Source organism: Triturus cristatus, chromosome 6 (genome assembly GCF_964204655.1).
Source record: "Triturus cristatus chromosome 6, aTriCri1.1, whole genome shotgun sequence".
NCBI lineage: Eukaryota > Metazoa > Chordata > Amphibia > Caudata > Salamandridae > Triturus > Triturus cristatus.
Window position 1 is genome coordinate 1,805,765,206 of NC_140589.1, and position 19,029 is coordinate 1,805,784,234.

Sequence of the window (19,029 nt, forward strand, 5' to 3'; positions counted from 1 at the left end):
TAAATTTTTTGATTCAAAATTAAGCTAATACTGCTCCATCATTTTTTTACTTTATCATGATCCAGTAGCCTATAAGGCCTGCATCCAGTTACATTCTAATGCCATTTGAGAGTAGAGGAAAATTTGGCTTTAGCCACCAAATGGCTAATTGGAGCAAGAGGTACAGCAGTGAAAGTTTGACAAAAAATGAACTTAAGGTACGATTTATCTTTAGGTTCATAAAATGATAAGCTGGACACTGATCTAATTTAAAAATACATTTTATTCATATGAAAAACATTTAGAGTCAATGACCACTTCTATAGCTTGCAGCTAGATATTGTTCAGGTGCTGAATCGATGCATTGTCAGGAAATCCTCAGATGGGGCAAGAATCTATCTGAAGCACTTGGCTGGGAGGAACTTCCAATTCAGAATTGATCTAGAAAAAGTCAGAAAATGAATGTTATTCTTTCTAAATATAACATAATAAAACAATGTTGCCAGCAAAAGGCCCAAACAGTCTGCCAATTTCTACTTTTTGCTGAGACACTGCAGCTTTACCCATTGTGCATATTATGCTAATGTTATTCTAATACCCTTTTTAGAAATACTTTATGATTATTGTATCAATTAGATCTGCTGACAGGCTGTTCATTCATTCGGTACTTTTAGCATAAAATATGTTGGTATTTTAATCTTTATCACAGCTCTAATCATTCCCATATTTTGACCTCAGGATTTAGGAGTAGTATTCAACTGAAAATATTTTTGACAAAATAGTCTTCATAGCATAACTATTTTATTCACACCTTTCATTCAGCATATATGTCTAGAAAATCCACTTTTTCTGTGTGGTCACCCTGTATTTTTCACCATTTGCAGGATCCTATATTTTTTCTTGCATTAGAACTTTGTGTACTTTAACCATGATAACCAGTAGTGAAGGGTATGTGCTCCGCCTTAAAACATAGCTGTATTTGCATATTCCTAATAAGTATTATTAACTTCACTGCAAGTCCCTATTATACAGTACAAGTTGTACCGAGGGCCTGGAAGTTAAATGCCAGTAGTGGACTGTAGCACCCAGAGTAGCACTGCAAACATGGCTTCAGGCCTGCCCATGTAGCCTGACTGGTGCAGTCTAAACATTGCAATTCAACCTGTCAGAATAAACTCTTTTGAAAGGTGAAAGCCTCACTTGTAAATATTAACAAGCCAACCAATGTAGGCAAAGTAAGACATGAGGTAATAAAGGGCCCGATTCACAAAGGTAATGTACACCTTGAAGTAAGCTACACTTTGTAGTAAGCTTGCTGCTTTCAGTATTCACAAACTCCGAATGTAAACTTACTACATACGAGTAAATTACAAGTCTCCACCGCCAGTGTAATGCAACTGGCTTACTCTTGTGTAGGTGGACGACATCTCTACCTTGCCCTCTAAAACCCTCTTACTCCTCGCTAATCCCATTCCCTTATGTAGTAAGCTCAGGCCCTTTTACCACTCACTCTCTGTGTCCCTCCCAAATTTACTACTAAGATCTCTACTTAGATGTGCTTATATTCCGTAGTCGGGCCACAGACCTCTGCACATATAGGTATAGGCAAAACATACGCTTTGTACTACGTTTTGTAGTGCAGTTTGTGAATCAGGCCATTAACGTTAACATGTCCTTACAGTGACTAGCATTCAAAAGCTATTTTTCTCTGTGGCAAGTCTAGCTGTCCTATATAGAAAACCAGAGTACAGACTAAGATCCTAATGCCGTATCTTGGGAATGGGACTAGATAGAAAAATAATTAAATAACTATTGTTAATAGTTATTGAAAGTCCAATTAAGTAACAAAGCCTGATTTTTTGTAAAGATTATGGAAAAGTAACTTTTGAAAGTTACCATCTCCCTGCCGAAGTTCCTGGAATTGCCATTTTCTCTCAGACTTCTCCCAGCCAAGGATTAGCAATTGATTAGGTACGGAAAAGATGTGAAATGCTTCTGAGAGGCAAACGATAGGCAGAGATGACTCCACCATGAGCCTCAGATAATACCTGTGGGCCTGAAGAACAGGGATATGGAAATAAGCGTCCTGCAGGTCCAAAGCTAGCATCTGGTCTCCTGAGCCCAGGAACGACAGGACCTGGCCTATAGGGAGCATCTTGAATTTGTACTTTCGCAGGAAGACTTTGAGAGGGTGAAGATCTAAAATAGGCTGTTGGCCTCTGTCCATCCAGGTTCTGCCTCTGATGATGGAACCACCTCTATGGCTCTTTTGGCTAAAAAGGCCTGCACTTCCTGCCGCAAGATGGACAAGTGGTCCTCCGCCAGCCACTCAGTGGTGGTGAAAGGTGTGGTGGAGTGAAAAGAAATGAAAGAGTGTAGCTCTGATTGACCAGTTGAAGGACCCATTTGATTGAAGTAACTGCGTTCTACCTTTAGAGAAATTGTCGAATCCAGGGCACACTAAGATGGTTTTGTGGCTTTGGCAGCTGGGTGTTTCTTAGGACTGAGCTGCATGTTGCTCCTGATGTCCTTGGCATTGCCTTTGTGAACCACGGCTTTGGCCACAAAAAAACTGAGAGGGATGCTGCAGCAGTGGTGTGGTCTGCCATTGACTATATTGAGAGCCCCTTCCGTAGCATAGGATGGGGTGAAATTTCTGGTGAAATTGTCTGACTTGGGCAGACAGACCCAAGTAACATGCTGTGACTCTGCTATCCTTAAACCGTTCCATGGCAGAGCCCGCTTTGTTGCAAAAAGACGAGAGCCATTAAAGCGAATGTCCATTAAGGATACTTGGGCATCCCTAGAGAAGCCGGTAGGCCTCATCCATGTGTGACGTCTGAGTGCCATAGCAGTATGCAGTGCCAGACTTAGGCAATCAGTGTTGTCCAGAACACAATTAATAACACATTTTGCTGCATCACTGCAGCCATGTCTTGGATGGATTAAGTCAGGGGCACCCGGAGGCAAAACGTGTGCCACTGCGACAAAGGTTCTCAGGAGTAGCGACGTAGCAGGCAGCTGATATTTGTAGAGCGCAAGGCAAAACCAGTGGAAGAGAACATGCAGATACCAACATTTTTGATGCACTTAGACTCACAATCACATGGAGTTGAGGGGACGGCGTTAGGGCTTACTCTACTCATAGATACCTGTACCTTAGGTGTAGGGTGTTGAGTCAAAAATTGTGATTTGCCTGGTGCTGGCACAGACTGTGATGTACACAAGAGCATGCGCAAAATGGAGAGGACAGTGAAGAAGTAAATGGGTGACAGAGAGCAGCACAGATTTCAGCTGAGGGAGAGAAGTACACAGGGGAGACCTGGAAAACATATGCACTCATAGAATGCTTAGCCCAAAACAAAAAAGTAGTACTTGAAAAGCAAGCAGTGAATGACACAAGTAATGCGTCCATGCTCCAGGGGATAAACAAACACAAGAAGAGGAAGGAAAGCCGACACTTCCTAACGAATGAAAAGCAACTAAATGAGACTGACAGTAAAGTCAAGTAATGGGTGGTTTCTAGGCCCACTGGAAGCTGACAATAGATTTCTTTGCCGACAAGTAGTGTCTGGTAGGTGAGACATAAAAACTGTTCCAAGTACATGCCACTAAATAACCACAAGAAGCTAATGACTCATAGTGTCTCCACATCTCTCCATTAGTTTACTTTATAACAATCAGCATTAGGATGATGGAGGATCAGGGGCTGCTGCTAGAAGGCATCTCTTTACTAACCTTCCCATTCTACTTTACCTCCATCATCAGGTACTCTCAAGAGTCGTTGCCAATGCAGGACTGCCTTTAACCTACAGCATGGATCAGGTCTGCCAACTCCTCTGCACATCACCGTCTGGTCGACCCCTTGAGATGCTAGCATGGCACAGATTGTGGTCACAAGGGTCATCCTCATAGCTCTCATCCCATGGCAGTGCAGTCAACCCTGGCCAAGCACTGTTTTCACCTTTGTCTTGATGCCACCAACACTTCACATCCTGACACATGGAGCGCCACTGGTTGCCATAAGGTACTCTGCATTTCAAATTCCATAGCTAGAAGGGAGCTGCCCCTCTTAATCCTGTGCAGAAGCAGCAGCAAGATGGCTGCTGGTGATCTTGAAAGGACTCAGCATTGCTTTCCCACCTCTCCTAGATTTCACACCCTCTGCACCTGGGACCTCCATACGAGACCACACTATCAACCATAGGAATCTATTTATACCTTCGCCTCTTCACTGTGTCTCTTTTTTCCAAGCCTCACTCATTTTTACACCTTCACTGAATTTGATTCTACAGCCCTCTTGGCATCCACTAGGTAAATACTAGGCCCACAGACAATGTGTGCTTCATTCCCATGTGTCTGTAAATCATGGGATGAGATTGCCTCTCCAGGGGGCCTACAAATCTCTTGGGACTCCATTTCCTCTCCCTCCCTAAGTTGGATAGCTTCACATCTCCTTTCAAACTGCAGAGCGGCCATCTTTTCTTACTGTTAAGCACATGATGCAGAGCATGTAGGCATGTAGTGGAGAACCATCACCTTGGTTGCTCTTTACATAATCAGTAAGGAATTCATAAATAAATGCCTTCATGACTGTCTCACAGTCACAGCACAGCAGGACCTACTTGGGTGTATGCTTCGGTGGATTTCCATGAGCAAGACCTTTGCCACTAGCTTGTAGTTTCAGCAGTGGGAAATGCCTTTAACCCAATTGTTCAGCAGACACACTACTAGCTGGAAGCCTGGTCTAATCACTGGTAAGAGGATAGAGGCACTTAGATAGCTATAGTCCACTAAACCAGAGACCACAGAAAAGCAGATTGGGGGATCCCAACAGCACTGATTTCCACCATGACAGTGTACGAAATGGGAGGGGCTCAACATCAAATTCATTTGACTTGGGCTGTCAGAGGGTTGTTGTAAGTGGTAAAAACATTCTGTACAGTCTTCTCATTGGACACAGATATCTCGAATATGTAAAAGAATGAACATGAAGTAAGTCCTGAGCTGAGGCACTGAAGTCTGCAAGTACCAACTTGCTGGTGTAGCCCTACCAAAAGTGCCACATCCTCAAAAATATCTGCTACAAAATCACAATTGTGGCATATAAGAAAAAGTTACTTACCTTCGGTAACAATCTTTCTGGTGGGTACTCTATCTACCTGTAGATTCCTCACCTTTGTATACTTCAAGTCGCAGGTTGGATCTGGAAACTTTTGCAATAGCTTTCTGATGCTGGTAGAAGGAGGCAACTCTGCTATGACATCAGACATGGAGTTGTGATCACATCAGTATACTCATAAAACCTTCAGAGCAGCGCAATAACAGTAGTTCTGCTCTGTTTTTGCTGCAACTTTTGAGACATTTCATTGCATAACTAATTTGATTAAATATGAATATCTTAGAAGTAATTGTTTTATCTCCATTAGCGGGTATTGTAGGCAGGGCCAGTGAGGAATGTGATAGAGTTTCAACCCAAAAGATTGTCTCGAAAGGTAAATACATTTTTCTTCTGATGCATACTTCTACCTGCAGATTCCTCACTTTTCAATAAATTCCCAAGCAATAAGTTGTTGGAGGAGGGAGTGGAGAAATCTACTTCTGTATCAAAAAATCCTAAAATATAGCGCAAGAAAGTGTTCATCTCTTTGTGCTTCAGCATCCACACAGTAATATTTGGCAAACATACATAGAGAAGACCAAGTAGCGGTTCTACATATGTCTGCTATAGGTATCTTTCTCATTAATGCAGCTGTAGAAGATTTAGCTTTGGTAGAATTAACTCCTATACCTTCAGGTGTGTCTTTTTTTAATCTAAGGCATAAAAAATCTTGATGCATAGAATACTCCATCTTGAAATTGTGCATTTTTGTATTGCATTACTTTTTTTGGATCCCATATAACCAATAAAAAGTTAGTCATCTGATCTAAGGTCTTCAATACGGTTGACTTAATAATTCACAGACCTTCTAGGGTCTATTCTGTGTAGCCTTTCTTCCTCCTTGGAAGATGAGAAGGAGAAAAGAAGGTCGGTAGTGTAATGGTGGGCCTAGCGGAAAAGAGGGCACCACCTTAGGAAAGAAAGGAGCCTTAGATCGTAGCACTATACTTGACTGGGAATAAGGACATAAAGGGAGAATCAACAGTAAGGGCTTATAGCTCTCAAACACGTCGAGCTGAAATGCTTGCTACTAAAAAACTGTTTTAAGAGTTATTAGAATCAGGTGATATATTTATGTAAAGGTTTAAAAGGAGTACTATGATCCATTGTGGTGCATTGAAAGGTATCGGCAGATAGATATGGGTCAGAAATCTTGAAACCACTAAAGATTTGAACTGGGAAGCTTGATCAGGCAAGCAAAGGAACACTTATAAGGCTGAAAGATAACCCTTCACTGTTTCCACAACATAGCCTTGTTGAGTTAAGGACAGCACAACTTGTAGTACATTTGAGAGTGATGCTTTCAGGAGATCTATCACTAGATCAGTGCACCAGGAAACAAATTTGTTACCTTGCTCTGAGTATACAGATTTTGCAGACAGGTGACATGCAGAAAGGATCACATCTACCACTTCCAGTGGAAATTGGAAGGTGCTCAGATTGCATTGCTCAGTCCCCACGCATAAAGGCATAGTCTCTGAAGATTGGACTGCAGAATCTGCCACCCCAATTTAGACAACAGTATCTCACTGAGTGGCAGACAAAGGAGGGCTTTTTCAGTGAGGTGGCATAGGTCTGTGTACCACACCTTTCTTGGTCAATCTGAGGCAATTTTGAATGACTTGAGCCCCATATTTGCAAATCTTCCGCAGAATGCAAAGAATCAAGGGTATGGGAGGAAATGCATAGTGAATCAACTGAAACGCATCTTCCAATGCTGCAAAAAATACTGGAGAGCATAGAACTTCAGACAAAGAGCATTGCTATGTGTGGTTAATAGGTCCACCCACGGTGTGCTCATAGACTGAAGATGTCTTGGATTACCTCTGAGTGAAAACGCTTCTTGTATTCCATCAGATGTTGAATTCAAGTCAGCTGTGGTATTCAAGGAGCCCATAAATGACTGGCTACCAGCTAGTGCTTATTTGTGAAATAAGTGCAGATGCCCCAAACCTTTCTTCAGAGGCCAAACCCACTCCCCCTTCTCTACCTACTTCCTTCATTGACTCCACCAACATCCAGCACTGGAGTGGCTAAAAGTCAGGTGTAATATCTGATTTGAATTTCAGTGAGCGAGTGTTCCTCAAGAAAGCTTCTCCCCCAAGAACATTTAAAAAAAGAAAATTAATCAGAAGGTGAATTTAAAATGTGTAGTTCACATAAATGTGCTAAAAAGACAAATGCACTGAAAGGGGACACATTTATTATTCCAGGACTTATTGTGCCTGTTTGGGAAAAGGGCAATACTGTGGTATGTGTAAATGTGATTTGTGTTGTAATTTTTAGCAGAGTCTACTTGTGTGTCACAACATCAAATATACAACTTTTACATAGCTTATGTGACAAATAAATGTAAAATGCTCTGAAAACACACTGAACGGATAAAGAGAAGAAAATTATGTAATAAACTTGAATGAGGCCCTTGTCACTAACAGTCACCGGTGGGGTTCTGTTCATCATTAGTTGAGGATTCCCTCAAAGTGATTCATTTTAGAGAAACAATTTAAAAAGATTATTACCAGTTGGGCTTGTTATTAATACTGACTCATACTAAGCAAAATATGCACACTTATTAGGAACTCAAAATAGAAATAACCATTGAACTTAACCTGCTTTTCCAAATGTAGTTCTGTATCACCCAGACAGAGTTTACAAAAGAGGCACTTGTTCAAGCTATTACTTTTTAATTAAAGATTTTTATCTTAACAAAATGCACATAATGTCATCAGTCAAAACAAATCATAGAACCGGGGCCAAAAATGAGGTAGGGGCAAAATGACCACAGAGCCATAAAAATAAAGATAAAGACAAAGTAATTTACATGCCCATTGTGCCAACAGTGTGTCAGTATTATTGACCACCAGGGGCGCAATGAGTTTGCCCATATTTACAAGGCTGCGTAAAGTCACCCTGCGTAAGTTTTCATGGCCTTGCAAAATATGTGCAACTTTCAAGCATTACTCTGCGTGAAAGGGGCGTTCCATGGGTGTTGCTGTGGGTGTTCCCACGCAACATCCATGGAACTTGACGCATTCCCAGACTTACAGCATTTTGTAAAACTGGGAATACGTCAGAATCCTACGCCTCCCTATGGGAGGCATAGGAATGGTGCAAAAAGGAGAAATACTTTATTTCTCCTCGTTTTTCTATGTTTTTCTATGCATACTCCATTCTGCAGCATGCATAGAAAGAGGAAAATGCAATTAATGATTGTTATTGTTCAGGAAGGTGCCCTTGCAAAATTACGCAAAGGTACCTGTGCTGGCGTATGGCAGTGAATTGTGCGCTAGCGCAGGGGAAAGCACAGGGATACGTTGTATTGTTGTTAATACAACGCAACCCTGTGCTTTGAAAAAAGATCAAGCAGTGCGCAGCTAAATGGCTTGCGGCTCTGTGCTACGTCATTTTCTTGTAGATGAGGCCCAAAATTTAGATTAATACAAATTGGGCTGATTTTGGGTATAAATTAAGTACTGATAAAATGAAAATAATTACATTCAAACTGTAAGTAAGGTTATCTAATACAAAAACTCACATATAAACCTGAATAATAAATAATAATAAAAATATCCGAACAAAGTTAAAAAGTAACTTTTTAACTTATTCAAAATATTGCAATAGGACATGTTTTTCCAGCTGGACTAGCATCTATTTTTCCAGAAAAGTCCACTAAGGGGTCGATTCCGATCCTGGATTTTTTTTCCCCGTACGACTCGTATCCGTATTTTTCTCCGTATGAATCGTACAAGTCACGTCCGCCCCGTGAAGTACGATCCGTATGGGAAAAAGTACATACGGATCGGCCCGATCCGTACAAATCGTAGCGGGAAAATTAGTACAAGACGGACCCGGACACTTCTCCGTACAAATCGTAAAAATGAAATCCGACCGTACTAGTACGATCCGGACCGGCGTTACAATTTACGATTCGTACGGAAAACGTCCCGTACACGGGGAATGACTTTGCCCGCTATGAAGCGAAGTTTGTACGCACCGTACCCCCAGCGCGAATGTATGGTGCGTACCCCCAGCGCGTAGGTATGCACTGTACCCCAGCGTGTAGGTACGCACCGTACCCCCAGTGCGAATGTACGGTGCGTACCCCCAGCGCGTAGGTACGCACCGTACCCCCATTGCGAATGTATGGTGCGTATCCCCAACATCGCGTATGTACGGTGGATGTTGCGGGTACGTGATGTTGCGGGTACACAACGTACATACGCGATGGCGGTCTACGCACCCGCACCGTACAGAAGCAATGGGGTGTACGCACCGTACATAGCAATGTCCGTGTACGCACCGTACATACACAACGCATGGGGGTGTGTGGCTGTACGACTCACACACAAACACCAACACAACAAGGTCAGATATCTAGGATAGGAACTCACACTCACTGTCATGGCAGCATGCTCCATGGGGGGGACAGCTACATCACCTGGGAGCCCCAGTGCCAAATCACACTACACCCACCAGCAGGCCCTGTCACACACACCCCTTACACAAGCACACACCACCAGGACATGCATTGGATTTACCCACTGCCACATTGGACATGTAACACAACAACACCAATACATAGCCGAAGAAGCATCCAAGCCACAAATGGACATGTCAAAGACTCAGGCGAACATATCAATCTGTCCCCCGCAACATACCCATACACAAGTGAACATTGAGGAGAATGCTAGGCACATACAACTACCTGGAGGAACTGTGCCAACTTGAATGTGTATGAAACATGTATGTTGCATTAAACAGCTTTAACATTGTCTCTCTCTCACACACAGGGCAATGTGATGAACATCCCCCCAACAATGGGGGGTAAGAATCACAGTCACAGGCTCGGGAGGAACCGGATCCCACCAGCAGCGACGCCTCTCAACACTCCGCGGATGACCCCGACCGACCTGGACCCTCTGGTGTCCAAGCCCCTGCAGCACCTGGTTCAGGAACATCTGTGCCAACCACCACCCCCATTCCTGCCACATCACAGGAGACACCCAGGAGCCCTGCCCGCAGTGAACAGAGCCAGTCTGACCAGGAGGGACAAGGTGCGGCGGGCACCCAGGAGGAGGCAGACAACACCACCACTGCCATCCCTCAGGGGTCCCGTCGACCCAATGTGCCCACAACGGCAGGCCCGGCTCGTGTGGGCAAGGGTGGCGGGAGTGGAGGCAGGCGGAGGCGAGAACCTGACCAGCCAGCTGAAGGGACCGGTATGTCACACATCCGCAACATCATGGAGGCATAGCGGCGTGATACCAGGGAGATCAGCCAGGTAGTGGGGACCCTCACAGAGATCAAAAACCAGCAGGCCGAGCAACACGCCAGTCAACAACAACACCAAGGACGGATGGAGGCAAGACTGGCTGAGCTCCTGGTGGTGCAAAGGGACATAAGCCATTCACTCCGTCGGATCGCCGACAACATGGGCAACCCTCCCTGTGACACCAGGCGCAGACCAGCACCAGCCACAGGGAGGGAGGAGGAGGAGGATTCGTCCGACGGAGCGTCCCAAACATCGTCAAGGCCTACAACCTACGTGTGGGGATATGTTAAAGTATGCCTGAGTGTGGAACTAACTCCAGCCATCCATATACTTGGATCTGAGTCCGGTCGAGGACACACATGGCTCACAATGTATCACAAAATACAGACATGGAGCCTAACACTCACCCGTGATGGTCTCAAGCTGCTGAGGGGGGGCTTGCTATATTGCTCTGACAGACCAATTTGGTCGAGTTACATGAAGGTGTAGAGGTCATGGGTCATGTTGATGTGCCCGGGGAGGGAGTACCAGGTCTGTTTTGCGAGGTGGGAGAACTATCTCCTGCATGCAGAGGTTATGTGGATGTGATAAATGGTGGCCAGGGCAAGGTGGGCTGCATGGAGTAGGGCCAACGGGGTGTTGGATGACACACGTCCAAGGTCGGTTTGGGTCTGGGGTTGTGGACTGCCTCCTGAGTGTGGTTGAGGAGTCTGAAGGTGATCCTGGACTTGGTCCGGTTGGTTCTGGGGCGTGTTGTCAGCCTGGGGATGGAGAATCCTATCCTTCCTAGGTATTGGTTTTCTCATACTATTCAGTTGCTGCTTATGTCTACAATGTGGGCCAGCGATTTGTGGTCTGTGTGCCACCTCGTGTATCCCACCTCCAAGTTTTCATTCGAGATCCCGGAAGAAGAAAGAAGAACAAATGATACTATATGAACAGATCGATGGATTGATGAAGATCGATATCTCCTAAGGGTCCGAAGGGGACAAGGAGGGAATGAGGAAATATGAATTTTGTGATCAGTTATGTCCCCTATCGTAGACCCCAACGGCTCCATGTGCATGCTATAAGTACATGTATATTCCCTCCTGCTCCAGTTCTGAAGACGCAAATATATGTGCGTCCACCGTCAACATGTCCTCTTTCAGATCCGCCATGAATGGGTCAGATATTCCATTCCTAAGTATGAAAGGCCACCGACTTTATGTGGTTCACTTTCCACATTTCACAGATTCAGGCGAGTAGGCCCGAATTCTGTCATCAAGCCTTTTCCTGCCTTCTGCCTCTGAAAGCTCCAGTCTGAGCCTGCATCTGTGACCATGAACTTTGTCTTACTCCTTGCGCGGCTAACGGTGCCTGATCCAGCCTGTCGCCTGCCAAAAACTGTATTTCACCTTCGAGATTATCTCCTTCGCTCCCCATCCGATGCATTCCTGTCTAGTAGTTTAGGTAAACACTCCTCCAGCTACCGTGCAAAGGGCCAGGCCTCGCTGTCCTCATGCAAATAATTCATAGCCCCGTTACCATGGAATATTCCTACCCCCTCGCATCTAGTGTAGACACTTAGACGCTTGTACACGCACTAACAGTCAGTATAGTCAGTATAGAATAAGATTCTATCCTAAGAGACCTTTCCTTTTGGATAACACAGTTCTTTAAACATAGGATATTAGATATGATTTGGAATTAGGTTGACATAACCCCAGACTTCTGTCTCCACATGTAGAGCTAAATGTCAAGTCCCCTTCACCCTCTAGTTGCACGTCAATCACACGTCATGCGGCTGCGTGCGCATCTTTGCCAAACATTTCTGCTGACATTGCAGGATTCTTTTATGGATCCACCCACTTGTGACATCATGTTTTATGACGTTTATTGAATTACGCCCTCTATTAGCTACGTATGCACCTGTTATCAGCTGTTACGCCTCTTGCATCTGTTTTACTGTAATGTATTTTCTATAAAACTGCCTATCTGTCAATAATTTATGCTCCCTTCCTTCCTGAACTTTCGTGGTGATGGAACAGAAGGCCCACAATTCGAATTGTCTTCCTTTTTATAGGAATAAAGCATTTTAAACCCTCTCATACCACGGATTCTGCCTCTTATATTTACTGAGTTATTCTTGATAGATTTTACCGCATAAAAAATAGTACCGGTAACGAAATATTTACCACATAAATTGGCGCCCGAACAGGGACACTTTCTCATCTCACGCGCCGGCGGTGCGTTGCAGGCCCGGTCTCCTGCCACAGCTGAACGGACAAAAACGCGTACCCGCAGGATTTCCTGTATCTCCCTCCGGCCAAGCGGGGACGACTGAGGCTGCGATCAACACCCAGACGAGGCGGTGAGAAGTGCGAAGTATCCCGACCAGAGCCTAGCTGAGAGAGCAAGATCCGAGGTATACAGAGTCCCGCCAGGTTCCGAAGTTCCGAGTCCAGTCGAGTCGAGTCCAGTCCGGTCCAGTTTCAGTTCCGTTCCGAGGCCTTCCGTTCCGAGCTACCCGGTGAGTACCATTATCGGGGAGGCATTTTACGTGCACATAGTCTGTGCCGGTCAAGACGGGTTTGGGTACACGAATCCGGTCTGCACTGTTTCAGCAGTGTATCTGTACTGTTTAGCAGTATATATAGTATATATAGTATGTTTCGCATATAAATAAGTATTATCTAGTGTCAGTATAATGTCAGTAACTAGTTTTCTATTAGTTATCATTGTTCGTAAAACTGTAAGCGTTAAATGTTTTAAATACGTTCTATATATTGTGGTGTGAATGACTGTTCATTATTGTGTTTTCTCGTATAAAGTGTGTTCTAGAAACAAGATCTAAAGATGCCGCTCTTTTCGAAACTAAGACAGATCAAAACTAGAAAAGGAGTACTCGAAGAAGCTGTTCCCATTCCACCTAGGGATACTCCAGGATACTTTATGTATCATAAGCATGGTCTAGATGCCGTATTATTTCTTGATTTATGGGTGGACTACACCAAAGAATTACCAGAGAGTCAGAGATGGCCCGCAGCGGGGACCTGGGATGCAGATTGCATCATGAGAGTAGAAGAAGAATTATGGAAAAAGAAAGCCAGACAGTCACAGAAAGATGCCATTGAATTATGGCGTAAAGAATCATACAGACGTACAGAAAAAGCACACAGACAGGAAGAGAAAGGTAGAGAGAATTCAAATAAAACTCGAGAAAATCTATTACTTGAGGAAGGTACCCGAGTAAAATCAGAACAAGTAGATAGACAAAGAAACGCCCTTATGAATGGTATGTATCCACTTCTGGCCGAAGGGTTACCTAAGGCTACTCCGGAAATACCAAAAGACTTGCCACCTCCATTGTTTCCGATAAAAGCACATCCCAAATCACATCCCAAAACAGCAAAGGACGTTTTTCTTTCCTCCTATTTAGATGACGCAGCTCCCGAGTATGCTAATGCCATACCACACACACCGCTTGCTGATGGTGTTCAACACCAAGAGCATCCGTCTGTATCCCCGCAATTACAAACTCCTACACAAGTTCCAACAGACCCGTCCGTTTCTACAGTTTTTCCCGCATCTACAATCTCTATCCTACACCCAACGAATCCTTTCGTGCCTAGCACCTCAGACGGTGCTACAGGAGGTACGACAGACATGTTTGCCACTCCGCCGCGAAATAAACAGACTCTTAGAGATTTAGCCCTTCAACGTACGCCCAAACTAGCAACTCCCGACATGCTTAAGGAACTTCTAGTAGATTGTAGATATGATCCGGTGCCCGGTAAACGGGACGAAATGCTGCTGTCATCATTACGTATTAGACGAGCTGCAATATATTTAACGAAGTTACCAGGAATGAATACACATTTAGAAAATATATATCACTTTGTCCAGTCAGGGCGAGGTCCTGAAAGTATTAGCAGAGCCATGGAGTACCAGAAAGCGGAGGTACAGGGACAACTGTTACGTTTCCTCATAAACTGTGTAATTAGAAATCAAGACCGGCCTGGGGTAAATCCGGAAGAAATGCAAACACTTGTCACTTGGGGCCGGAATATATCAGAAGGAAGACATGATAAACAGTTATGTATAGTAGCTATGTATCGAAAGATCCGCAAAGAGGTAGAACGAATACACGAAGAACGATTAGAGGTAGACGCCGCTGATCTAAACAGAGAGGAGGAGGAGCAAGAATCAGAGCAAGTAGACACGATAGCTTATGTAAGTAAAGGAAGACCCCATAATAATACCAGAGGTTTTAACGACCCAATACGTCCAATACGTCCAGAATATAATAGACATCTCCCAAACACTATGCTAAATACAAAATCCACTGAACATTTATTCCAAGCCGCTGATAAATTACTCCGAGATCGAAGGGGATACCACGTGCTCGATTCCATGGACGAACAAGAATTAGCCAGGTCAGCAGTACAATGGGCTGACAGTCCCGGCGAATACAATGATGATGTACTTGCACACACGTTTCTGAATCTAGACCCATATGAACAGCGTTTAGCTAGTATATACATGATTCAACACCTCCTTATATTATATAAAAGCCAACACTCTGATCCAGGACCCCTACCTGACATATTGACAGAACTACTCACGAATATATGGAAAGGGTCAGGTACTGATTTGATTAAGGAAATACTAGAATCCCGAAACCAATATTTAAATTTCGTATGCCCAGAACACGTTCCAGTTCCCATAATGGGAAGAAAAATGTATCACATAGATAGACAGAACCCGTTACGCGAAGTGCACCCGATCAGAGGTGCCGGCGATAATTTCACACGCGTGTTTGTGTACACGCCTATAACTAAATTGGAATTATTAGAAATGAAGAAAGTAGTACCCAGCCATGACAAAGACCCAGCAGGTTTCCACCGTGAGATAAAAGACATGTTACTCATGGGAGAGTATACCTACCCCGACATTATGAAAATATTAAAAGTCCTATTACCCGCCGGTGTTTATGAAAAACTCAAAGAAAAAGAATGGGAGGTGGGAGACCAAAAGATAGATTGGACAGCATTAGAAAACGAAGAGAAGGCCCGAGCCGCAGGAGCAGGGCTTGGGGAAAAGACTACAGCACTAGCAGGATTACTAATACAGGTATTGCCACGTTTATTAACTACGAAAAAGGAAGACTGGGGTGCAATCTCAGCCTGTAAACAAAAGCCAGACGAAGATACTAGTGATTTCTATTCCCGATTTGAAAAATGTTTTGGTATAAATAGTGGCATAAAAGCCAGTAGTGAGTCATACCCACATCTGTTTGTGACAAAATTAGTTGAAAATTCTCTGATACAAGTTAAGAATAGAGTATTGAAATTCGAAAGTACCTGGCAAGGTAATACCCCATCACAGATGCTACAGATGTTACAATATCATCACAATAGAATTAAAGAAGAACAAGAACACGAACAAAGACGTATGAAAGATACAAAAATGAAAATGCTTGTTGCACAGTCGGTTCCAGCCGATAGTCATCAAAAGGGTGATTTCGCAGGCCCTGCAAAAGGGACATGCAACTATTGTAAACAACCAGGTCATTATATACACGATTGTCCAGTCCTGAAACATAATATTGCTACAGGTAGAACACATGAGAGACCACGTCCACCTAGACAGGATCAGAACCAACAACAAATACCTCAGCAAGCACAACCTAGGTTAGCTCCGCAACAGCTAGCTCCGCAACAGGCAGCTCCACAACAAATTGTAGCACCACCACAAGCGCAGCCTATTGCTGCAACACAAGCAACGACACAACAGATGTATCAGTATGCACAAGCAGATTATCATTATCCCGATTATCAACGATACTCATGAGATAGCCTAGAGAGGGAAGTTGGCTTACCCCTTATTGAGGTTCCTGTAGACCAAGAGGGACCTTATGTACATAGCGAACTATTAGGGGAAGACAGAAAGTTTTTACTTGATACAGGGGCAAGCAGAACAACTATAAAACGTAGTGAAGTTCCAGGGGCACCCCTCTCAGGCTCACAGAATATTTCCCTTGGATTCTCAGGAAAACCTATAATTAATGATGTAACACAACCTCTTCCACTTACGATTGGTCCATTGACACGTACTACAGATTTATTGCTTACTAAATCATGTCCAGAAAACTTGTTAGGCATAAAAACATTAAAAGCTCTAGGAGCTATAATATGTTGTTCTCCGGAAGGAGTACGACTATTTCTACGTGACTTTAAAGGTCACTACGTATCCAGAGACATGGATCAACGACTGCAGAATTTACCTACACATTTATGGGCACAAGGCCCCACTGATGTTGGTTGCATGAACATTACACCATATCGAGTTACACTGAAATCAGGAATAGTACTACCACGAATACGACAATACAAGTTACCCCCCGATGCTGTTGTGGCTTTGTTGCAAATCATTGACGAGCTCATTACACAAGGAGTGGTTGTCGAAACTGACTCCAATGTATGTAATTCTCCGATAATTCCGATTCTTAAAAGAACGGATCCAAAAGCTCCACCAGTATATCGATTAGTTATTGATCTGCGCGAATTAAATAAATGTATTGTGCCACAATACCCCGTGGTCCCAGATATCTCTTCATTACTCACAGCTATTGACTCAGAAGCAACGTTCTTCACTGTAATTGATCTCAAAAATGCTTTCTTTAGTGTCCCAATTGATCCGGAAAGTCAATATTTATTCGGATTTAGTTTAAATGGACGAAGTTTTAAATTCACACGCGCACCTCAAGGATTTACAGAAAGCCCCAGCATCTATAGCCAAGCACTGAAACGAGAACTTGACAGTATCCACATGCCAGTTAACACTGCCTTGCTTCAATATGTCGATGATCTGCTGATCACCGCTCGAAGCGAACCTGAATGTGAAAAAGCGTCACTGACGGTTTTAAAATTTTTGGCTGACAAGGGGCACAAGGTGTCCCCTTCTAAGCTGCAATTCTGTGTCCAGCGAGTTGTTTACCTTGGGCACTCGCTGTCCAAGGAGGGAAGGCAGCTTACATCCGACCGCATCCAGTTAATTGCTAACATGCCACCACCCAAGACACAAAAGGAGGTACGGGCTTTTATAGGCCTCACTTCATACTGTAGGCAGTGGATCCCTCAATATGCATTTCTAGCAAAACCACTCATCCAGTTGACAACACAGGAGGCAGCCACATCGACTGTCCTCCCTTGGACTCAAGAACATACACACGCCTTTGAAAGCTTAAAGAAAGCTTTATGCCAAGCACCTGTTTTAGCAACACCATGTTACAGCAAACAGTTTACACTCTTCGTTACAGAACGCGAAGGTACTGCTTTGTCAGTACTCACTCAGGAGCAAGCAGGATCACATAAACCATGTGCTTATTTCTCTAGTACATTAGATCCAGTAGCTCAGGCTCTTCCTGCGTGCCTGAAATCGGTGGCAGCAACAGCTTTAGCAATCAGACAAAGCGATGCCATAGTGTTAGGACATCAATTGACAGTACAAGTACCACACGCAGTAGAGGTTCTTTTGAATCGCACACAAACACAACACTTGACTATAGCGAGACTCACCGGCTACGAACTGACATTGTTTCAGCCACATATAGAAATCAGACGTTGTAATACGTTAAATCCTGCCACACTGTTACCAGTGAGCGGAACAGATCCATTGACACATGATTGTGTTGAAGTTATTACTATCACAACGAAACCCAGACAAGACTTGACAGATATCCCTTTGTCAGATCCAGACTTGACATTGTATGTAGATGGGTCATGTATGAGAACAAGTACAGGAGAGTTAGTGGCCGCTTACGCAGTCACAACAGACACTGAAGTCATTGAAACAAATTGTATTAACACTTTGTCAGCTCAAGCAGCAGAGCTCACCGCTCTGACACAAGCCTGTATTCAAGCCACAAACAAAAAGGTCAACATATACACAGATTCACGTTATGCCTTCGGAGTCGTCCATGACTTCGGCGTACTGTGGCGAGAGAGAGGTTATTTAACTTCTCACGGTGCCCACATCCAACACGGACCCCTTATTCAAGCCCTATTAGATGCGATTCATCTACCTACTGAAATATCGATTATGAAATGCAAAGCTCATACAAAAGTTACCGATATCATTTCTCAGGGTAATGACCTACCTGACAGAACAGCTAAACAGACTGCTCAGAATCAGACTCTCACAATTGACGCGACAAAGACAATAGTCCCGATACTAACACATTGCATGACAGTATTTAAACAACGGTATCCCGGCACTCCAAAGTTACAGTTACAGTTTATGTGGTTGTTAACCACAGAAGCGTAGAACAGAATATTGACAATGAAACTGGCTGCAGAACAGATTAGGTCCTCACAGTAGTATGTAAAAAAAGGATAGTTTAATTACAAATGTTTACAGAAATAGGAAAGAATCGCAGTCATGAGTACACTTCAGAAATCCCTAATACAATAGGTAACATTCAATATTTCATGAAAAGAGACCATATGGTCTCCAAATCTTAGTTCCAGATGGATAACAGCCGACACGTGTTTCGTCACGTATAGTGACTTCCTCAGGGCTGTAGAAAAAATATCAAGATCTTAGTTGACTGAGCAGAATACATCATGCGATT

At 43.7% G+C, this 19,029-nt stretch overlaps 1 protein-coding gene across 1 annotated transcript in view; it reads right to left on the bottom strand.

Annotated features, from left to right (window-relative positions):
* Nucleotides 1-285: 285 nt before the first annotated feature.
* Nucleotides 286-19,029, bottom strand: part of LOC146822050 (dynein regulatory complex protein 1-like) — a 1,074,594-nt gene continuing 1,055,850 nt past the window's right edge. The window contains exon 17 of the mRNA XM_085613165.1: nucleotides 286-420. Within this exon, the coding sequence (XP_085469291.1) occupies nucleotides 358-420 (63 nt within the window). The 3' untranslated portion in view covers nucleotides 286-357. The remainder of the gene's footprint in view (nucleotides 421-19,029) is intronic.